The 24,327-nt window shown below is 35.1% G+C and overlaps 1 protein-coding gene across 2 annotated transcripts in view; it reads right to left on the bottom strand.

Annotated features, from left to right (window-relative positions):
• CACNA2D1 (calcium voltage-gated channel auxiliary subunit alpha2delta 1) overlaps positions 1-24,327 on the bottom strand; it is a 521,978-nt gene that overhangs the window by 4,158 nt on the left and 493,493 nt on the right. For both annotated transcript variants that reach the window (XM_062209404.1, XM_062209489.1), the window contains exons 23-37: positions 22,918-22,978; positions 21,457-21,554; positions 19,580-19,667; positions 18,533-18,595; positions 17,752-17,855; positions 16,432-16,518; positions 15,181-15,248; positions 14,733-14,771; positions 13,305-13,376; positions 12,857-13,009; positions 12,716-12,768; positions 11,118-11,173; positions 10,590-10,719; positions 8,346-8,455; positions 7,893-7,975 (exon numbers count right to left, since the gene is read on the bottom strand). In XM_062209404.1, the coding sequence (XP_062065388.1) occupies positions 7,893-7,975; positions 8,346-8,455; positions 10,590-10,719; positions 11,118-11,173; positions 12,716-12,768; positions 12,857-13,009; positions 13,305-13,376; positions 14,733-14,771; positions 15,181-15,248; positions 16,432-16,518; positions 17,752-17,855; positions 18,533-18,595; positions 19,580-19,667; positions 21,457-21,554; positions 22,918-22,978 (1,265 nt within the window). The remainder of the gene's footprint in view (positions 1-7,892; positions 7,976-8,345; positions 8,456-10,589; positions 10,720-11,117; positions 11,174-12,715; positions 12,769-12,856; positions 13,010-13,304; positions 13,377-14,732; positions 14,772-15,180; positions 15,249-16,431; positions 16,519-17,751; positions 17,856-18,532; positions 18,596-19,579; positions 19,668-21,456; positions 21,555-22,917; positions 22,979-24,327) is intronic.

The following is a 24,327-nucleotide window of genomic DNA, read 5'->3' as shown; positions in this document are numbered from 1 at the left end:
GCTTTAATTAAAAAATAAATGATAGTGTCTTGGATATTATTGTTCAGCAATTTTAGACAAAGCAATTTCCATAGCAGCATTTGTCAAGTGTTTTAAATATTTAAGTGTAGATTAGATGATTATGAAAGAAAACGCTTTCATCATAAGTGTTACGTTGAGTAATAAGAGAATATCATTTTTAAGTAAAACAATTTCATAGTAACAAAAATTCTATATATTACTAAATGTAAGAAATAAAAATAAAAGTTAATACTATGTTTCATATTCCCAAGAATTGTGATCGTAGGAAGAATATGTCAGAAGGAAAAGTTTGCTTAAGAAATGAACTTCTATATCCCATTTCTAAGGTGATCACATACTGCATTTGTAGCAACTGGATTTCTATCTAGAATTAAAGAGTGACATATTTGAACCATAAACAATGAAAGGATCCTCTTTTGAAAATATGTATTTAAAATGAAGAAGTAAGCTAAAAAGAGAGGTTTATCTTACTTAGAGAACCATTAACTTGTAGCAATGAATATGCTCACTTGGATTTGCCAGTGTAGTGGTGGCTCATTTGGTTCCCTTCTAATGCAAAGTTATTCTTTACTCTGTAACATTTTTACGTCCTCTAATTCCTTTTAACATAGTGGGTTACATTTTAAGAAACCTCACATCTTATCCTCCTAAACATCTGTTAGGAATTCATTAATCCAAGGTCCACCTTCCAAGACCCAAAATAATAGATTAAGTAAATGAAGGCGTGACCGCATGAAGTTTCATTCCCCACAATTATTTTACAAAGCTTGTCATCTAAACAGTAAGAACTCTGGCTCATTTTATTTTCTGGGATTTAATACCACACCTGCTACCTGGTAAACAAAAAATTTGTCTTGAATTTTATTTTAAGGCAGTAGAACTCCTATTTCGTTTGTTAAAGACAAGACTGGAAGAAAAGCATCTATGAAGGAAAATGTTACTGTTTCAAAAGCTTATTTCCTCAATCTAAACAAAATCATAAAACAGTTCTTAGCCCTCTTCCTGTTTTACCTTTCAGGAACATTTTACAATGTATAGCATTCTTTCCCTGAAATATTTTCTCATGGGGATTAGCTCTGCAGCACAGATTAAGCTGTGTCCCATATCTGAATGCCAGTTTGAGTCCTGGCCACTCCACTTCTGATCCAGTTCCTACTAATACCTCTGGTAAGATGGCCCAAGTGCTCTGGCCAGGCCCCTGCCACCCACGTGGGAGACCATGCAGTTCCTAACTCCTGGCTTTGGTCTGGCCCATTGAGGCCACTTGGGGAGGGAACAGATAGAAGATCTCACTCTCTCTCTCCTCCTCTCTCTGTCACTCCATTTTTCTAATGAATAACTCTTTAAAAATATATTTTGTCATGTATCTTTGGTTAACATACTCCTCTGGCTTTCCTGGAAAGTTGCTTGTGGTCAGTCTTACTCTCCTTGGCTTCAGCTCCTCCTTGTCATGCCCTCTAAAGGCTAGACTTTTCCAGGGGTCAGCTCGCTCTCTCTTTTTATTTTTCATGTGTACTCTGTGTAGGTGACCTTACCCAGTACCATGGCTTTAAATTTCATGTATTTGCTAATAACCCGTCCTTTTCTGTCTTTAGCCCCAAATTCTTCTCTGACTTCCAGATCACTACTTGGATCTCTCATGGAGATTTAAAATTTTACTTGCTCCAAAATATTATTATTCTGAGTATCAGTAAAAAGTACTTTTTAAAGTGGCAGACCAAGCCAAAGATTGTAAGTCATCTGTAATTCATCTCAAATCAACCATCAGCACATCATGTGAACTCTGGCATCAACATATGCCCCCACATCCATCACTTCTCCCTTTCTCTCGGGTCCAAGCCACCACCACCATTTCTTGCCTACACTTCTGCAAAGCATGTCTTATTGTTTCTATCCTGCCATTTTATAGTCTCCTGAAAACTATAAAAACCTTTTATGCCTGCTTGAAATTTCTCATTACTGTCAGAACAGCATCCACAGTCCTGAACAATGCCTGTGTTCTTTCTGGGGCCTGGGGCCTGGCTGCCTTTCCACCTTCACCTTCCCACATTCCACTCCTCTCCCCTACCACTCACTCTACTCCAGGGAACTCAGGATGTCTCTGCAACAGGGCCTTTGTCTTGCTCTTTGCTCAGATGATGTTCTCTCCAGGTGCAGTAACCAGGTGTAAAACAGGACGCCCAGTTATATCTGAACTGCACGTTAAAATACTGCTTTAGTGTAGCTCAAGTATTTCACACATAGAAGAGTGGCCTGATACATAGTAGGTGTGCAGTTTTAGTCCTTGGTAAGTAAACAGTAGGTACTCAATAAGGCACACATACTGACTGGCTAGAAGTGCTTCCAACATGAAACACTCATTCAGAGGAGTACCACAAGCAGTCCCTAGTTCCAGGAAAGAATTATTTAGATGGAATGAAAAATTAGCATGCAAAGGAGACTCCTTTATGTATTAAGGGTAGATTTTGTCAAGGAAATTCTTAACGTAAAACACATCTTTATGGTTTAGAAATGTGTTATGGAAAGAAAAATATTCTCTCTGACTCTTCATTATTTTTATATTTGTTTTTTTTTTTTAATTTTTTTTTGTTGGGGGGGGGGAGGGTTTCATTTCCTCCATGTGGTGATGAGATAAGTCTGTTCCAATCTGGGAGGTGATCCTGTAGATAAATTATTTGAAGTCCCTGTCGTCTGCAGGTTGTTCAAACAGTTTCCTGATCGTGTTTTCGCATGTGTTTTGCATGGTGCCCCCACATATACTGAGACTAGAAATTATTCTCTGGAAGTACATGAGATACATTCTGAATCACAAAGAACAGATGCGGGAGAAACCTCAGCATTCCCTCTGTCTTCTAGAGCTTGACACCAGGACAAGACTTATTTTTAAAGACTACTATAGGAGCAAATAACAGGTTGGTATCTTGTTTCAGCTTAGCACATTAAAACAGAGAAAGAATGCTATGCCATTTTACATATATCTTGGCTTTAAAAAATGATAGACTAATTTTACTAGCATTCTTCAAAGGGAACATCTCTCAAAAGACTCTTAAATAAAGATATCAACTGAGAATTCTTTGTTACTTTTCCTTCTCCATTACTCATTAAATGATTTGCTAAAAGTAAAAAAAAATTAATCATAATTATATTCATGTGACTTTGTGTCAAGGTTTAGTTTGTTCAAGGAGGAACAATAATAGTGCAAACCTCTCCAATTTACTGATGTTAAAGAAGTATCACCGAACCTTAGTCTTGCCTGTCTTTCCCCAAATAGAACCTGAGGCAATCAGCAAGACCTCAACCATCTTTGATGTATTTAACTTTAAAATACATCTCACCAACAGAACGTGGTACGGTCATAAGGCTCAGTGTTTGCTCTTTGGGAATTATAGCTGTCATTTCATTTCCTTCAAAGGCAAATCACTAGCGAAGACACCTACCAAACCATGGCTAACTTCCAAATTCAGGTAAGTCTCGAAGAAAGTTTACATTTAAAGTTATGTAGGCAGATGGATACTGCACAATAACTCTTTTAATAAAAACGATGACCAAACGATTTGTTCTTTGCCACAGTACCTTAACACTTATTAACTCACCAAATGCGGACTGATTACTATTTATTTATTTTTCTGAAGACAATAATGTGCTTTTAGAAATTGCATTTGCAAAAAATAACAATATTTCTCAAAGAACTGATTTATTTTACTTTCTTCCTTGATAAAGTTTAGGTTTGTCCTTTTTTTTTTTTTTTTTTTTTTTTTTTTTTAAGTATTTATTTATTTGAAAGGCAGAGTTACAGAGAGAGGAGAGACAAAGAGATCTTCCATATCCTGGCTCACTTCCAAAATGGCCACAACAGCCAGGGCTGGGCCAGGCTGAACCAGGAGCCAGGAGTATCTTCCAGGTCTCCCGTGTGGGTGGCAGAGACCCAGACACCTGAGCCATCCTCTGCTGCTTTCCCAAGTGCATTAGCAGGGAGCTAGATCGGAAGTGGAACAGCCGAAACTCGAAATGGCACCCATACAAAGCCATGGCTTTGACCTACTGTGCCAGCCCCAGGTTTGTTATTTTTATTCAGGAAGACTGAAGTTCCTCCAAAAGCTTGTGTCAGAAGGTCTCATTTTTACATTTGTGTGTTAAAGAAGTCCTCATGGTTGGAGCTTTGTAACTAGAGACCTTAATGTTTACCCTTTCTGGATTGTACGGAGTGCGAGGGCCCTAGATGCAGACTGAGTCATTTTTAAGTGCATTAGAGATACTTCACTCTGGAGCTTACACTATCTTTCCTCCTGTCCTGTAAGCAGAACCTAATCTACCACAAATTGCGAATTTCAGCTAGACTAACACTGAAGTTTAGATCTTGACTTTTATTGGTCCTCAATGCGAAAAACAACAGCCAACTATCCTGGCAATATTTTTATTCACAATATTTTTTTTTAAGTTATGGCTTTGGAGAAAATAATACTTTCCTTTGACATCACGTCAACACTCAAATCACATTAATGGGATTCACTGTTCCATACTGATACCTGTGCTTTAAAATAACTAACCAAGTTTTGCTAATGAAAAGTATACACCATCAACACTGCCTTCTCGGGACGAATCACTAAGTATTTCTCAAGGACAGAGTGATGTCAAGGAATCCCAGATGTGCTCTTTCTATCACCTGCAATTTGTTTTGCCCAAATGTACTGATGTCATTCCGTCAAGCCTACGTTCATGTTTATTTTGTGAAACAACAATGGTGAAAAAGAAAAATATTATGCTAGAAAAATATTACCAGTAGAGTCTTAGATGAAAAATTCAAAAATTCGCTGGTAATTACAGATTTTTTAAGATAAAGGTAAAAAAGGGGCGGACATTTGGCAACAGCACTTGCAAAATTTTGCCATTACTTGGTAACCTGTAAGTCTTACCTGAAAATACTGCGATGGAGTAAACTTGTGACTCACAGGTGAAAATGTATCTAATTTTTATACTATTCCTCAACCACGGCACATAATTTGATACTGTTATGTTCTTGTTTGTTCATTTACATTATGACCACAGAGACAATTTTCAAAACATATAATTTCATTACTTAGTTTCTTCTTCAACAAATCAAAATTTTAAATAGCTGCCTATGTATTAATTTTACAAATGTGTACTTGGAAAATGTGGGTTTTCTTTCAGTCATTTACTTTTTAAAATCAGCTAGGGTTTTCTTTAACTGGGATTTTCAGCAATGGAAACTATTATTTTACTATCTCAGAACAAATCTGTTTTTTTTTTCTTCTGATATTCCCTCTGCTACCCACACTCTTCTCCCACCCCCGCCCACCCTCATCAGCTCCCTCCATGCATAGTAACGGCCACATCTCCATCTAGTGGTTCCCTAAGCAATGAATACCTGGAGACCAATGATGAAAAAACACAACAGTGTTCTAGTAACACAATCATGATGATGCTTAAGCATCAGAAAAGAAATTTCAAAACAATAAATAGAACAATGAAAAGAGATCCAAGTCCTAAAACATTTGATACTAGTGCTGCTTATAAAATTCAGAATTTTTTCAAAAGGTTAATAAATAATGACAAGTTTTGGCAAATAACATAAGCAACATTAAATAAAATGAACTTAGAAACACCTGTACTAAAACTTTTCACTCAGAATATCAATATTTGGGGAGTAAAAATCCAGCAAGTTTTTTAAACAAGATTCATTTAAAAGCAAGGAAAATTCAGAATGACTGATTCAGAAGTTCTTAAACAATTAAAATGGTCCTATAATTTTTTGTTAGCATTTTTGAACATAAATTGAAATGTCTAGCTCTGATAATTGGCATCAAGATTCTTTAGTAAAAGTGATATCATGAGACATATATAATTTTTTTCTATGTTGACTTAATTAATACCCAAACACCTAAAGAGAAAATAATGACTTTTAAATAAATACAGGAAAATGATATGTTCTGTTTAGGATTAGAAACTTAACACACCATTTGAAATCAGCCACTTACAAAGCAACAGTAGCACTGGAATTTGAATAGCCTGGTTTCGGGATATTTATTATTGTGAATTTAAGGATATGGGTTATTTTATAAAATTTCAAGCCAAAAACAAAAACAAAGAAAAATTAGAGAAAGTGACTGACCATCCACACCACATGAAAACTTGCAGTAAAATGAAGATAGGAGCTGACATCATGGTACAGGCACGACTCGTTGTGCATATAAGTTGATCCTATTAATAACGGGCAAAGTAGCAAGTATAGGAAAAGGAAAGAAAACACAGAAAAGAAGACATACAAGATGAGATTTCATGCAATTTGCTGGCAGTTAGCAGTTCATGTGAGCCTCCATTCAGAGCAGAATCACAGTGACCGTAGCAGATAAGCATTACCAACATACTCCACTGCTAAAGAAACACAACACAGTACCAGCACACCAAGCCACCGAGCAGGAGTTGTACTTTCACACACAACCTGATAGAAAATGGGCAGGAACTTGAATTGTTGGAAAATTTTATCAGCTAAATCTTTTTAATGCCTTGATTAAAAGAGGTAGCTTCCTAGGATAAGAATATTTTGGGTGATAAACAGGATTTCTATACCTTTTAAGTTACTTCTGAGTGAGTTTAATCTTTAGACTGAAAAGGCTGGTGCTAACAGTTGGGCAATGAGTTGGCATGGGCAACCTTGAAGATTCTGAATCACTTTTCCTCTCAGGAAGAATGATCCCTGTAGTGCTCGGAGATAACTGGAAGTTACTAGCTAACACATCTTTGCTGTTTAGCCCTAATAGTCACTACTGATTTTCTTTCTTCTTTGCCCCATTTTTAACTTAAATCATCTAACTGTATAATATGTAACTGAAAATCTCCTACCCTTTCTGGGACAAATGTGGCTATACATATTAGAGCAGCTAAACATAAGCTAAACAAATAAATAATCCTCTAAATGCATATAAATCAATAGATGTTCTGACATCTTTTCAGAATAAATCATTCATGAGATGATAATGCTCTGGATGCTTAAATGTGTGTGCAAGACACTTAATGCAAAGGTACACCTTGAAGAAACAAGATGGGGGAATATAGGACTTAAAAATCAATAATAAAAACGTGGGCAGAGCATTTTTTGTGTCCATCTGAGAATAAAGTTTTTCTTAATAGTTAAAATAATCTAGAAAGTATAAAGCTGATTACATATATAATAAGTCAGAACAATGTTTGTTAGGAAAAGATAGCTGAATTATAGAAATAGTAGTGAGCATCTTTAGATAATACACATTAAATATTTAATCCAATTAACTCTGTGTAACTGACCTGTCTAATTTAAAACAATAGAAAGAGAAAATAATTAAGGTAAATAATATAAATTTAATGTCTAGTAGAATAAAGAAACTCTTATAAGAGAAAGTAGAAGTATAAGTTAATGGACAATAACTGGATGGCAGGTTTTTAAATACAGAAAACTAATACAAAATAAAATACTATAATAAAAATAACTTTCATGTCTTCAGGATTGGCATATAAATAAAGGTAGACAACACATATACCATAACTAACATATACTATAAGTTACTATTTATTACAAAGTCTTTAAAATCATTAGACCTTGATTATTAGTAAATTGATTGGAACTGTGTTTGAAAGTACAATTTCTTGTGGGAAGGACAGATAGAAGAAGCAACTGTTAAGTATATGCTAACCAAGAAAACTATTGAAATGACAAAAATAAAAACCTATCTACCAGAAAGTACATCATGTTAATAAGGAAAACTATGATTAAGACGTTAAAGTTTGAGTTAAAAATTGCGACTTATCTCCTTAAATTCTTGTGGATGCTGACCATTAATTGGCAGAATTTTAATCCAGTAAAAGTTTCATCTTACCAGGACATTGTTGTCAAAGCAGACATCTGGCCCTTTTCGATATCTGGGTTGCTTAACCATATCACAAGGATCTGGCCCATCAGCTAAAGAGACTTGTTAAGGAATATGAAGTTATTTTTGTTCTCACATGATTAAAAATAAACAATGCAATGCACTTATTTCCCAACGTGAACAAGAGCCATCTATGCCATTACTCTCATCCAACACAACAGTTCAAGCAGTCAGGGATAGAAGGAACTAAGCTTGTGAATTCTTCTCTGCCTGTACACGTGAGGCACAATCACCCTTGACATTCAAGCCAAATCTGGGGTGAGGGGGTCTCTTCTGCCTCCACGGGGTGATCACAACACTTTAATTATGTTTCTCTTTATAAGCATAATGCCTGTGACAGGGTTAAACATGCATTGCTTTCGGGGGTCACTCTGTTCCCAACTTCTCCGAGTCAAAGGATACAAGTTTGCTCTGCTTGTATGAGCAGCCGTGTGTCACAGGGACATGTCCCCTTGCTCTCTACCATTATAAATATTAAATTGGTGTTCATGAGCTTTTCTACATGAAAGATTCTGCAAAATAAATATTAAGATACCACAGAGAATGACAAATATCTTTTGGGAATCTTCCAAGGACTCTTGGATATTAAAATGAGAGACAAAATACGATATACTGAAACACAGAGTGCATCACCCTCACAATTAACTCAACAGCATGAGTATTTTTAGAAGAGAAAAATTACTATGTCTTTATATATTAGCCTAAACATATTACCTCTCTCAACTGAATACTTAAAAAAAATGCAATAGAAAACATCTTAAGTGTGATTTTTGTTTTCCAAGGGCTAGTTCTCATTGCATAGTAAGCACTAGCAGTTGAAGCTCATAGAATGAAATGTTTCATGGGACATGGTTAAAGAATTGTGATATTTATCACTGAAATTGAACCAAGGTTGACTTACTTTACAGTAAGAAAACCAGGAACACAAAAATGGCTAAATATCTTCTCGAAGTGCTGTTCAACAAACACTAGCCAAAGAAGCTACTGAGCACTTGAAATGTGACAAGTAAGACTGAGGATCAAAATATTAGTTTTAACTCATTTGACTGAAATAAATTATACTGCCACAGGTAGCCGATAACCACTGCACTGCACAACACAGATGTAGAGAGAATCAAAGGCTTTAAACTCCATTCCCTTAGTCCACACCTCAAGCTGCTTCTGCCTTCCTTTGTAACCAACATAAAAATGTGAGTATATCACTGAACAATTTCTTTATGGCTTTATTTATTTATTTTTCAAGAAGTGAGGTTTTGGGAATGGTGCTGTGGTGCAGTGGGTTAAAGCCGCAGTCTACAGTTCTGGCATCCCATATGCACACCAGTTTGAGTCCTGGCTGCTCCACTTCCAATGCAGCTCCCTGCTAAAGCACCTGGGAAAGCAGTGGAAAGTCCCCTTAGCCATGTGGGAGACCTGGAAGAAGCTCCTGGCTCCTGGCTTTGGATCAGCTCAGCTCCGGCCTCTGCGGCCAACTGGAGAGTGAATCAGCAAATGGAAGACCTCTCTCTTTCTCTCTCTCTGTCTCTCTCTCTCTAACTCTGCCTTTCAAATAAATAAAATAAAGCTTAAAAAAAGAAGTGGAATTTTTTTCTCACTGAATGTGGAATACAAGCATAAGAAAATCGTGATTCAACTTAATGTCTTGCTTACATTGACCTTTACCTCCCAATTTAAATTTGTTTTTTGAAGTACACATTGCTATTGCTGGATATCAACTAATGCAAAGCCAAAGGACATAGAAACTTTGACAAAGAGACACTGAAGTGCTGTAGTTCCATTTCCTGAAATTGATGGTCTGATATACTAATCTCTAAACAAGGTGGTTGTGCTCGACTCCTCCCCTTTCCATTCCTTTTCATGCCCTCTACCTCCTTCTTAGACACTAAATTCAAGTCATAAAACACTGACCCGTGTGTATTAAAGGTTCATATTTTCAGTAAACTCCTTTCAAACAGTTAGTGACTACATTTGGGGATCCCCTAGCAACCAATTCCAGCACTTTCATAGTCTCATGTTAATGTGAAGAATCAATGTTAAGATTCAGTGTAGTTCATAAATAAAATTCTAATATCTTTCACAAATGTTTTATAGATACTGACAAACATAAACAATGAACCTCAGAAATGTTATTTTCTGCCAGTTGCTTCAGTTTCAAATAAAAAATAACATTAAATTCTTCATGTCAGATGATGAGAAGCAAAACAGAAAACTCCAGAATATATATTTGAAAACCTGTTTAGTGACCACTATTTAAAAATAATATTTGATTTAGAATTACCAATATAATTTTAAATATATTAAAATATAATTCTACAACTTTATACTAGAAATTTTAAATCAGTTTCTTGGCAAAAATGCATTAAAATAAAATCAAATTTTTTAATGTTCTGCCTAAATAGAGAATCAATTAACTTGACCATATAATTATTATTATTATAGATAAAGGAATAACTTACAAAAGTCAAAATTAATTTGAAAAATTCTAATTTTGAAAGCTTACAGAGCGACAGATGATCCCTCCACATTTTCAACCTAAAACAGTTGTTTAATCCCAACAGTAATCTCCATTATTTTTTGAATGATTAGAAAAGTGAAACCAATTTTGTAGTGAAATAAGATTATTCCAGAAATAAAGACACACGTTACCTGGAACAATTTCCACAGTCTAATACCCCACTGAACGATTTGCTGTCATTGTCGAAGAAATACTGGGTTTGCTCAGTGATGCAGCTCTGCTTTGACATGGAGGCGGTGAAGTCATCATCCTCCATATCAGCTGTAGGGAGTCAGAACAAAGACACTGTCACCAGCGGACACTGTCGTCTGTCCCCCAGAGCCTTCCTCTCTCCCAGAGCAAAGTCAAAACAGAAGGCAAAACCCTTGACTGTAATATGAAGAGAACCCATAAAAGGGACCCAATAAATATTATTAGAGTAAATGAACTCAACTACAAACAGCTACAAAATAGAGGCCACATGGCCTAAGGAAGTTTCTAAAACATTAAGAAATATTTGACAAAAAATTCCACCTTGCAAGAGTAGGAGATGGCTGGACCCTGTGTCTCACACATACACATCCCCCATGCACATACACATTCTTTGTTAACTCAGCACAGCAAAAAAATTTTTTTTGATTGTTAATCTTTACAATGACAATAGCTGAATCTTCACATACCTGCCTCAAGGAGCCGTGGAAAAGTCAAACTCAACAGAAACTGTTGAAGAATAGACCTGAATTTAAAAAAACAAACAAACAAACTGATAAAAGGCTACACATTTTCCTTTATAAACATTACAATGAAAACCTGAGTATTTTTACATGCTTACATATATACATCTTTTTGGGAGAAATCAAAAATTTAGGAGCATATTTATATAAGTTTTTGTAAATTATACAAAACGTTGCAACCATCTTTTTAAATCTGTAAGTGAGGTCATGGAGTTAGTGTTCAGGAGGAAGTGGAGGAGGGGCCCTACTATACACTACTAAGCAGAAGTAGTTAATTCTTGGAGGGAGAATGCTAATATTTCTGGGCGTGGGTTTTTACATCCATGGTTTCTTATTTGAGTTTTAAAAATTTTGTGGTGGAAAGACAAAGCAAACATAAATGACCTTATGCCATGGATTTGGGCTTGTGAACTATGAATTGTTTTATAATATAGCATTTATTTGTAGATAAGTAATGTTACATTCAAGAAATTAGTACACATAGAACATGTCACCTTTCATTTTAATATCAGTACAGAATCACTGGAACTGAAATTAGTTTTTGGGGGGGGGGAGATGGAGGCAGAATGGAGACTTTAGCCATAAAAGAGGATAAAGACAATCAAGCATTTCAGAATCACTATGAGATTTGAAAAACTTACTTAAATGCACACACAAAAAAAATCACTCTTGAACCAGAAAACCATTTTTGAGGGAACACAGAATTTTTAATGTAAAAGATTGCTGATTTAATAAAATGATACAGTCACACTTAATTTTATCTTAAAGAAAAGCCTCACTTTTTAAATTAATGTTATAATTTAACCTACAAGGAATAAGGGTAGGATAACACAGCAGGGTGATAATACAGAAAGAAAAAGGAAGGAAGAGAGGGAGGGAGGAAAAGAGGGTGAGAACAGATCCCAGACTAGAGATGTAGCTCAGCTACCTGACTGACCAGAACTGCACAGTGAGAACTCTGATCTTCCAGACTTCGCACAGTGCCTCAGGAAACAGTTCCAATGTCTTATTCCCACAGGTGGTGGGGCACAGGTCGGGCGAGGGAGGTAGAGAGGGCGGGACAGTGAAAAGAAAGGACTGGGTCCTTTTCAGCAACATACTACCTCTAAAACTATGCCAGTCCTGGCATTTAATAGTAAAGAGGCAGCATGAATTTGACCAATGTGCACAACTATGTCAGAAATTAAAAACGAAATACTTAGGGATTTTTTTATGGATCACTATGCTTAAAATGGAAGGAATTAAATATCATACAAAGGGAAGAAAAAGTTTCAGCACATCCATAGAGAAAGGAAGTTTCTAAAAGTGGCTAACATTTACATGAGCATAACATTGTTTTCATATAAAAAACAGAATAACTACAAGTACTACAGTGATCACTTAAGAAACAATTCATAAACATGACCTGTGTTTCCTATAAGAAATGACAAAGCTATTCTCATAATAACAACTTGCATGTCACAAAACCCACATTTTCATCAAATACTTTACCATTTCAATTTCATGCATTCTCTCACTACCCACAAACAAAAACTCTGACTTACCAGGCAGCAGCAGTGGCCCACCATCCAATCTGCAGTATGTCTGCTATTGATGGCTATAAAACATAAAAAAAGATGATGTTACATTCACCTGCACTTGAGGACCCCTTTGAGATGGGCTCATCTGACGGGGGTACTACTGACCACATAAGCTGAGCGGTGCCCTGCTCCCTGCTTTGGCGCAGCACCAGGTTCACACACCGACTGATAATCGTAAGATTTGTTAAAGGCATAAACTGATATATTGACCAGGTGTCTCATCAAGCTTGGATCAATCTCTCCAAAGAATCTTCCAATCTGATATAAAGAAAAGAATCATAAAATAAACTTTCAAATTTAAACCAGATGTGAATACCTAAATCAATACAGTGAAAAGAAATGTGAATAAAATATGAACTAAAACCCAGGAGTTTAAAAAACAAAAGCAATGGAAAATCTGCATTTGTCACCATGAAAACACCAAAATGAGATTAGGTATTTTTCTGCTTGATATTATGTTTGTGGAAGGAATGGACACAATTCATCAATTTCAATAATGTTTGAAGAGGTACTGTAATGATGACCCTACTTTTCTCTTACCACATATACATACCTGATTGGTATAATCATCATGGTTGGCCATCAAAAGAAACCCACCGTCATCTAGAATCACACAATCCATTACCTATTAAAAGAAAAGTCCACAGTCAAGAGGTTAAGAGGCTGCATTATCAAACGACTCCGTTATATGATTACAACAAAAATAGGAGAAAAATCCACATGACTGTATCTTCTCTTGAACATACGAGGGTGTTTTATATTGTTCATGGAAGGGGCCAGTGCCATGGCTCACTTGGTTAATCCTTCGCCTATGGCGCCGGCATCCCATATGGGCGCCAGGTTCTAGTCCCAGTTGCTCCTCTTCCAGTCCAGCTCTCTGCTGTGGCCCAAGAGGACAGTGCAAGAGGGTCCAAGTGCTTGGGCCCCTGCACTCGAATGGGAGACCAGGAAGAAGCACCTGGCTCCTGGCTTTGGATTGGTGCAGCGCTGGTGGTGGCAGCCATTTGGGGAGTGAACCAACGGAAGGAAGACCTTTCTCTCTGTCTCTCTCTCTCACTGTCTATAATTCTACCTGTCAAATAAATTTTTAAAAAAATTGTTCATGGAAAAAGGAATTCAAATACAAGCTTGTCTTGATGTACACAATTTTGAAATCTGTGCCTAGAGGGAGTCCTCAAAAAGTTCACAGAAAATACATGTTGTGAAAAAATTATGCATGGATTTCAACAACGTCTGCACCAAAAGAAATTTATCATTGAATTCTAGTTCTGCATGAAGTTTCTGAGTACTTTCATTTACTCAGATGATTCCAATGCTCATATTCCTATCAGACCACCAGGGCTTGATAATACATGGCTAACTAGTTAGACTATCAACTGATCAGAATAAATCAGAAATAGTTTTAGCACTTCAAGGTCATCTAAATGATCCAGGAAAAGATACAGACTAAAATATTTAATCATGTATAATTTTGTTATTTTAAACACAGTCTTGATTTTTTATAAAAATACATTTAAGTAACATTTTAAGAAACACTTGACTGATTAAAGAAAGAAAAAACAAGTAGGATAAAACACTATATTTTTATATTAGAAATGTTTGGCTTGATAATTAGAGGTCTGAAAGCAGAAAGCAAAACAAAAAATACTCACAACTGAGAAAAATATTTCATTGACCTTGAAACAGGGAATATACTACCCAATTTAAATCATGCATGAAAATCAATTTATACTGTTTTCAGAGTTGGGAACTATGTAAGTGAATACCACCCATATTGACAAGACATTTAAAGAAGCATTTAAAGTTAGAAATTAAAAGCATATAAGTTCAAATTCACTTATATTAATGAATTCACATATCCACAGAATTTAGCATTTGATTAAAAATTCTCACACCTTTTTCTTTTTTATCATGAAACGCTAAGTTAGAGCAATACAAGAACATAGCACAGTTAAAAGACATTTAGTAAGAAGGTTCTTACATCACTGTTTCGTTTGCAGTCACAAACTGGACCAGCACACTGAAAGACAGAAATACAATTATCATCTCGTGTTTTTTTTAAGTTGGATTTTAACTATATTATATCACATTAGTTACTACAGTTATAATTAGAAGTTTTGGAATAATTTACTTAATATAAAAATAAAAATAAATAACAGTCTAGTCTGTAAGAAAATAATTTTAACATTAGAAAATACCAGTCAATAAATAGAAAAACTAGAATTTTAAGTTATAAAAAAGAAATATTTCAAGGTTATAATTTATTAATTGATCAAACAAAAAATCATCAAAAAAACAGAATTCATAACTTTGCTTCAATGTAGGGTGTTGAAAACTTATTTTGCTGCTCTATAAGGACCTTACCTGTAGCTTTCATATTTTATTTTGAGAATAATTGTAGCATAAGAGGTTTTAAAAAACTATCTTACCGGATCCCTGATTGAAGTTTTGGTGAAATTCTCTATCCAAGAATTTACATCAATTTTAATTCCAACAACTGAAAAATTAAAGATAGAAATGGATGTAATACAATCTTTGCTACATGACATATTAGAAAATTTATACAACAGCAAAAAAATGTTGGACTGATAGTTACTGAAGATTTTTGGGGGAGCTCTTCATTAAGGAATGATGCTAATTGTTCTTGAACTATTACATCATCAATCATTTATATTCACAAAACAATTTATTCATTGGCCACACACTGGCCAATTATCTAATACAGTAAGCTGAAATAATAATAATAATGACAATAATAGTGATAATAATAATATCAAAGATATCCCATAAATATGACTTCATTCAAGCGGTGTATTTTAAGAAGCTGCCCTAATCCCCTCGCACGTGTAACAGGTTAAGAGAATAACTGGTAAATGAGCAACTGAGGGAAGGAAGGAACAGGTGTGAGTTGTGAGTGATGGGGTGAACCAAATACCAGAACCACTGATGGGGTAAAACTGCCCTCTGGAGTAGGATGGTCATCGCTCATCCATCTGGCCTCCATAATATTATGCTTTTTTTCTAAACTTCAAACAAAATTAAATCATATAATGAAATAAAAACAACAACAAGTTTTTACTTTATTGTATTCACCCACCTCAGCTGACTTCCACTTCTAATGTTTAATTTTATTATGTATTTTCACTTACTTATTTAATTTTTACCAAAAAAGTCATTTTTCTATACATTTATTTGCAAGTTTTTAACAGATCCCTTCCTAATCTTCTCTGATAGGACTCTATAGAGTACATATGCCATAATTTATGTTCTCCCCTAGTGACAGAAGTTTAACTTTCTATCTTTAAATTATTGCAAATATTTATGTCCTTGGCCATGTAGCTTTATTATTTATTTGAAAGTATTAGGAGAGACTTCTCTAGTGGAATTCCTAGATCAACCCAATGTTTTAAGTTGTGCATTTAAAATCCTAATATATTATGTTAAATTGATTCCATAAATTTTTGTTGATTATATATAAAAATACCTCTTAAATTCTTCAGCCCTTTATAGTATCAATTTAATTTTATCCCCAATTTGATAGATAGCAAATTACATATTTTTTTCAATTTGCATGTCTGACATTATTTTGTTTAAGGCATTCAGATGATGCGAGATTATAGTGTAGCTGTCAGGTCACATTTAATTTTGATTGTGTGTATGTGTATAGTGTGTATGCTTACCTGCAGGTTTAAGAAGTTTTCCTTGGATATATATTTCTACAGCTTTGCTTACCATAATGCCTGACTCATAGGCCCCAGGTCCACTTTCTAAAAGAAAAGAAAGAAAACAGACTTATCTAGAAGATAAAGTGGATAATATTAAATTTATATCAATAGATACAGATGGATAGTGTTTTACTTAAAGATTATAGATTATACAACACATAAAGAGATGCATGGTTCCTTCTTCCTCTCTTCTTTCTTTACATACCAACCAAGCTACTTGGAATGTCCATGAATTGTTGTGTATTGATTGATTTGGAGACAGGAATTACCTAGTTTGGTTTTATCTACTTCTGCAACATAATGCACGCACGTCAAATCTTGGCTTTCTACCATCTGCCAAAATGCTGGGGAGGTTGCAGAAGTAAAGAGGAAAAAATAAAGAGGAAAGACTGGTTTTGGTGTTACTTTTTATAATGTAGATGTTCCTGGACACAGCTCTGAAATTCTCTGAACTGCAGTTGCCCCCACCCCTTTTTATTTTATTTATTTGAGAGGCAGAGTTACAGACAGTGAAAGGGAGAGACAGAGAGGTCTTCCATCCGCTGGTTCACTCCCCAAATGGCCACAATGGCCAGAGCTGCACTGACCCAAAGCCAGGAGCTTCTGGGTCTCCCATGTAGGTGCAGGGGCCCAAGCACTTGCCCATCCTCCACTGCTTTCCCGGGGCATAGCAGAGAATTGGATTGGAAGTGGAGCATCCAGGACTCGAATCAGTGCCCATATGGGTTGCCTGCGCCACCAGCAGAGGATTAACCTACTATGCCACAGCATAGTCCCAATGCAGTTGTCCCTTTTGTGAAAATGGGGGTAAGACCTATTTCCAGAGATGTAATGGAGTTAAATTAGAAAGATGTTTTGGAAATAACTCAATAGAATATTTTTAGTATTTTATAAATATTACAGTATGTAATTAATACTGATAAAATATAATTAATCAGTTACTCTATTTTATTTAGTTTATTAAGCATTCTTCCAATATATTTTCCAGCTGTGCCATGAAGGATGCTCTACATGTGTGTCTATTTCCTATGCATGCCTGTTAGAAATGCTACCTCTGCACAACTGTGTAATTGCATGCTACGTAAGAATTTTCTCTCTTCAACTAAATGGATGCTTCTTTTCTGTTTTTCTAATGCCTCGCATATAATGCAGGCTTTTGAATAGTCATTTTGGTCAGTTAACATAAAATATATTGATTTGGGAGAAAGAAGGTAGCAGCAATAATTTATTTTTGAAAAAGAAATTGAGGAAGCTGAATTCCAAAGCAATACTTACTGTTAAAGTAGGGAGCAGTGAAAACATAGTTATCATTATCTAGGCTCCTTTTATAGAAGCTGTCTTCATATGTCTCTGGGTTTTCCTGCCAATTTTCTCCAGCCCTAAGGAGGAAATGGCTCATCATTCATATTCTTTAATCTACCTGATAACCTACTTTTCCCTTGGTGGACGCATTGAGCTCTACAGATACGTCTACATCCCAGGTATGTCTAAGGAAGTTAGTGCTAGCTGACAGTGGAACTGATACTACTAAGCAATACATCAGAACAGTATCAAGAATCAGAAAAACTGCTAGTCTTACTCAGCTGTTTACTATCCAGGTAATTATGAACAAGACCAATTAGTATTAGTAAGTCTTGGTGCTTCCTTGGTCCACTTCCGACCATTACAGAGAAAGATACATCAAGGAACACTGGAAACAATGGCATGCTATACAAATCCTGCTAATAGTTTAAAATCATTATGTTAATTTAATTAGTTTGAGCTTGTGTCCACCAAGAGAAAATTCTCTTTAAACATCTTGTAAACATTTATATATATATATATATATATATATATATATATATACATAAATACCTATATCATTGAAAAAATCCTAAGATCCCATTTTCCAGAATGGAGTATTTTAATACTGCAAATTCTTGACAACGATGACACCAGTGCCATCTGCAAACGATGATCAATTTCCCTGGAGAAAGGTTTCTTAATACAGGAATGTACAGATCCTTGGTACAGTTTTCCTAATGCACTTACTTTTACAGATGTTATTTGAACTTACTCTTTGGGATAAACTCTGGTAATCCCACCATCAGTCACAACAAACCGAGCTTTCACTCCCTTGCTGGAACACATGAAAAGAAGATTTTGTTTTTCCAAATTGAATTTATCCTAGGATATTAACTTAGGTATTGCTGATACTAAGAGAAATAAAACAAGTTCCTGAAGTAAGGGAAGCCAAAGTAAACACACCAACTGATGCAAAACTATGCCTTAATAACTGAAGTATCTATGAAGTAAGTCCTTAATAGGAGGCTACTTAAGGAAGGCTCCTCAGGAAATGAAGATGAAGCTACATTGTGAAGACAGAATGGGACTTAACCAGCATGACAGAAAACAGAAGACGTCACCATAGAGTGAGAATCATATGCCAGGGAAAAGTAGTGAAGAATGCTGGTATTTGGTGCATTGAAAGCATACGGGAGAAATGGTGGCAAGCAAATTTTAAATATAAGTTTCTTTTTTTTTTTTTTTTTTGGACAGGCAGAGTGGATAGTGAGAGAGACAGACAGAGAGAAAGGTCTTCCTTTTTGCCGTTGGTTCACCCTCCAATGGCCGCTGCGGCCGGCGCATCTCACTGATCCCAAACCAGGAGCCAGGTGCTTCTCCTGGTCTCCCATGCGGGTGCAGGGCCCAAGGACTTGGGCCCTCCTCCACTGCCTTCCCGGGCCATAGCAGAGAGCTGGCCTGGAAGAGGGGCAACCGGAATAGAATCTGGCGCCCCAACCGGGACTAGAACCCGGTGTGCCGGTGCCGCAATGTGGAGGATTAGCCTGTTGAGCCACGGTGCCGGCCTAAATACAAGTTTCTTAAGAATGAGTAGCTCATAATTGATTTTGGAATACACAAACATGCTTATTTAATTTGGTTTATTTACACCGAAGGGTATATACATGGAAAGCCGAGAAATGACAGGTATTAATACTGAAATGTACCCACAATTGAAAATGTAAGTTCTCCACAATTGTAAAATGATTTTGAGATTTTCAAGGAAAGGCTAAACTCAAAGGTAGAATATCTGTTTTTATTAATAAGAACAAATACTTACATATTCTTCTGCTTACTCCAGTAATTTTGGACAAGTTCATTTGTAAAGCCTGCATCCAGCAAGACTCTATTAATCAAGTCTGTATTACCTAACACAGAGAAAAGGTATCTTCTATTACACTCACATAGTTATTTAAGACAGTAATGAAACAATTATATTTTCTAGCTCCAAAAGCAAGTTAGAGTGAATATTCCTATTAATTCAAAAACATAGTCTGTATTCATTTTCTAATTTTTCTAAATTTCTAATTTTCTAGATTTCCAATTTTAATTGAGAGAAATCTATAACATAGGGGTATAACATTGTCAAAGGAAAATGTAACAATGAGCTAATGCCTATAAAATGATCTCTAATTAAAATAATTATAAATTCTCAATTTTTCACATATAATCATCTCAAACATTTCCTACTAGATTGCAGTGGAGGCAGACAAATGGTGATGAGAAATAAAAAGATGGGAACAGACAACACAAGTATGAATTACACTGGAAATACTATTTTTAAACATATTTAGACTTCTCTAGAAACTAGAGGCAGTGAAAAATCTTTTTCACACATTCTTTTGAATGACTGCAATTTTCATGGTATTCTGAAATATTTATGAAAAACTCATCTTTGCAAGGAGTATGAGAGTGTTATATAATTTTGTATCCAATTAAAAAAGATTCCACAATCCTATATTTTAGTTCTCTCTTGGAAATGCCTATCACTTGTTAACAGGAAATAAACATTGACATAAAATAACATTTAGAAGGCTATGCTCAGAGCAGGTGCACAATGAGTAGAAAAGTTTAGAGTTATGTCCAAGCATGAACAATGTAGACCAGCTACCCATAACTGGCTTTCGAAGTGGCTTTTGAGGCCACTAGCTAATTCCTGCCAAAGTGGAGGCTCTGGGAAGACATTTGTTCTCCTATGTGAGAAATCTAAATTTCAGAGACAGCTTTAGAAAAAGGTTTTTGTTTTGTTTTTGATAATAAAGTGCTTTGTTTGGTGCTTCTTGATAGATTTTTAAAAAAGAAAGAAGGAAGGAAAAGAGACAAGGGACAGGGAGGAAGAAAGAGAACACAAAAAGTCAATTAGATGTATTTGCTCTTTTTTTTCTTTCAAATTATATCCACTAAAGTAAACTTGGATTTACTTGGTTTTCCTCTCTTGATTTCCATTAAATTGCATTTGTTCTTGACAGTGCTTTTACAATAAATATATTTAGGAAAGAAATGTTTTGATTTTTAAACATGTTAAAATCCAAAAATCCATAAATCTCTATGAAGTCTCATAGTATGAATGATGCACATTTATCTGAAAGACAAGCATAATGTTTAAAAATGAGTGACTAAAATTTTGGTTCTCTAGCTGAACTTTTTTACTCCATAAATTGGGAAATAACAGCTTGCTTTTTCTTTTGAAGATATATACTTAACTGTGATCAAAACATAATGTCAGAAAGAAAAGGAAAACATTAAGTGATATATCTTTATATTTTTGTTTCTTATTCTACTCATGTGAAGACTCATAAAAATTTATATGTTCCTCTGCATAGCAGGAGCAATTAAGAAATCTTCAAAAGATAAGACAAAATTAATTATCCTAAATTTGAGAGTAGTTAAGGAAAGCATACCCTGTTTACATTTAGCTACTGCAAATATATATTACTATGTTTTGAAAACTTGATTTTATTTAATGGTGAAATTTCATTTCTTTCATATATAAAGTTAAGGCTCAAATTATTTTGCCGTTAAAAAGTCATGCAGTAAATAAATCACATCACCAACAAACTAACATGATTATAGTAATATGATACAATAATACAAAGACTTCAGGCCTTTTGGAGATAACTGCACCGAAGCAATTGTTGTGTATTAATACATACTTACAGGACGGGTTGTTTGGAGTTTTTCTATCAATAAACTCGTTGAAATTTAAAAGAAATTCAGTGTTATTATCTGAAGGTTTAAGGTCACTGCAGTAATCTCTGGGGGGGAAAAGTATATTTTAGGATATCAGATTCTAAAATCAAATTTTTACAGTATATCTGGAGGTACTAAAAATAGTTTGATATTTCATGCTGCTGAATATAATTGAATATTAATAATGTTAATGAGAACTTAATTTAAGATACGGGTAAACAAAAAGTTGTACCATTTTATATACTAACAAATTACCTTTTAATTCCTAACTTAAGAGAAGACACATACGCATCTGTACCCAATAAGTTGCAAGATTTTGTTTTGGCACATGAAGAAAAATGTCACCATAGATATAGACAGTTGAAAAAGAGAGCTGCTTTAACAGTCTTTTTGCATATTGTGTCTACGTATTTTGCTAACACATCAAAACTTGACTATTTAGGGATAGAGAGAGGGCACTATATGAGAGAGAAGTAAAATGAGGAGGAATAATGTTCATGTGAAAAAGTATGTGAGTCAATATCACTGTATTAAGATTTTTGTTTTCAGGGTTGGCACCTGACTCAGTGGTTAAGTCCCTATATGAAATGCCCCTGTCCCATATCCCAGTGCCTGGGTTTAATTCCCAACTCTGGCACCTGACTTCAGTTTCCTGCTCACGCAGACCATGAGAGGTAGGGGTGATGGCTCAATTAGTTGGATTCTAGCCCTTTCCTGACTCTGGGCTTTCTAGTCACTCCTGGCTGTTGAGGCCATCTGGGAGTGAACCAGTGGATGGGAGCTCTGTCAATCTTTTTTCCTCCTGCCCTCTACCTGTTTTTCTGCATCTCAAATTTAACAAATTAATAATAACAAACTAAAATGTTTTCCCATACAGTTGTGTTTGAATATTTAAAAAAAATCACAAGGTTCAAACATTGCAGACATATGCTACAAATACAGATTTGCCCATATCTATGTATATCTAAGGGTACAGAGATACACAATACACATTTGTGTATACCAGGGACTTCAAAAAGTTTATAGAAAATGCGTATTATGAAAAAACTATGCATATATTTCAAAATTGCACCAAAAGTACACATCTTTCATTTTTCACAAATTTTCTGCAGTAGCAGCTTGTATATATACTCATCAGTGAAAATATAAAATTCTCCATTATGATTACTATCAGATAGGGTGCTACTGCTACAAGTGCAGAGCCTGTATCTGTTTCATTCACCACTGTATACGTGAGTCAGCACACTTTGAAGCACATAGTAATTGCTCAGTAAGTATCTAAATGAACAAACATTTCTGTTTAAAGTTGGTTCTATGATTTGACATGGGATTAACACATAGCAGTATTGACCCCAATTCAGATTGTTGTTGAAGGCCTCCAATGCATACAAGTGCCAAGAAAAAAAAGAAAAGAAAAGAAAAACCAACCTTGGTGCTAGGAATGTGTAGCCAGATTCTTCAAAATTATCCGGTTTCAGTGTTTCTGAATCTGAAAAGATAATGGCACGGGATTGGAGAGGCAACCCGGAGCATACTTTCTGAAATTCTATGATGACGGAAGGTACTAAAAGATTATCTTTTAAAAAATGTAAAATACACTACTTATATCCTAGAATTGAAACACATCAATGAATACTAAGGTCCTCAATGCTTCCCAATATTATAATAAAATCATAACACAGATTAACTTCACAGCATCTGTTGTAATAATTATATCAGAGGAAACACTATAATTTTCCCATTTACTAACCTTACCATAGCCAAGATGTCTTTTAAAATGAGAATATCAATATTACCTAATAGGTATTTTATTTAAAATCTCAGTGTGAAATTTATCAACATTGACAAAGAAAATGATCTTAGCAAGCTCATTAATATCTTTAGTGAATTAATAACATTCTTCATATGAGGTATGAATTAGTAAGTACAAGAATAAAAAACACCTGTTTTTAATTCTAAGAAAACAACTGGAATGTGAAACAGATTGCATAGGAAACACAAGCAAATTCTTCCCCCCTTTCTGCTGCCCAGGTTTGAGTGACCATGGAGGAAAATCTAGCACATGAGAAGCACGGAGGATAATACCCAGTAGGAATGGAAATATCAGTGGAATTTTCAAGTGTACTAAAAGAAAGAAATCGAGCAACAAGAAAATACTTGCCCTTCATTTTGCCCTTTTTTGCTGTGAAAATCCATCAGAAAGAGAAAGCAGGGAAACAAAAAAAAAAGAGGGTAAAGCAAAGGGGGTCACAAACAATATTTTATTCAATGACTTTCTTGAATAAAAATATTGTGCATAGATCAAAGGTTCATTTATGTACAGCTGTAGTCTGAAGAAAAGACACCTAGGTTTGAAGACTGGGAAGTCTGTCCTGTCCATCTTGACTGATTACCCTCTCTGTCCTGTGGTTATTTCTAGGGCCTGTGTTGCGAAGTGATAAATGCAGGTGCAGTACCAATGTCAGGCTATATACAGAAGCACTTACCTATCATCAAAGACTTCACTAGTTATCCCCTCACATGTATCAAGTAAAGAACTAGCTCATGCAAAATTGCTGGTTGTTAAAAGACCATCATATCTATCAAGTGAAAGTGAAAATATAAATGTTTAATAGATAGCCACAATGGGTTATGAACACCAGGCCTGCAGACAGCAAAACATAACTGACAAAGAAATGAGCATAACTATTTTAAAGTTAGGTGAAAAAGATTTGTACTTTTTTGTGTTTTAATTCTTCCTAACAGGAAAATTAGATTGTCAATAATAATTGAGAGATGTGCAAAGGATATGATGGTCATTTGACTTCACTAAATTTAGTCACCAGAAACAAAATTAAG

Source organism: Lepus europaeus, chromosome 1, assembly GCF_033115175.1.
Source record: "Lepus europaeus isolate LE1 chromosome 1, mLepTim1.pri, whole genome shotgun sequence".
Taxonomy (NCBI): domain Eukaryota; kingdom Metazoa; phylum Chordata; class Mammalia; order Lagomorpha; family Leporidae; genus Lepus; species Lepus europaeus.
This window is presented reverse-complemented; position numbering and strand designations above follow the sequence as displayed.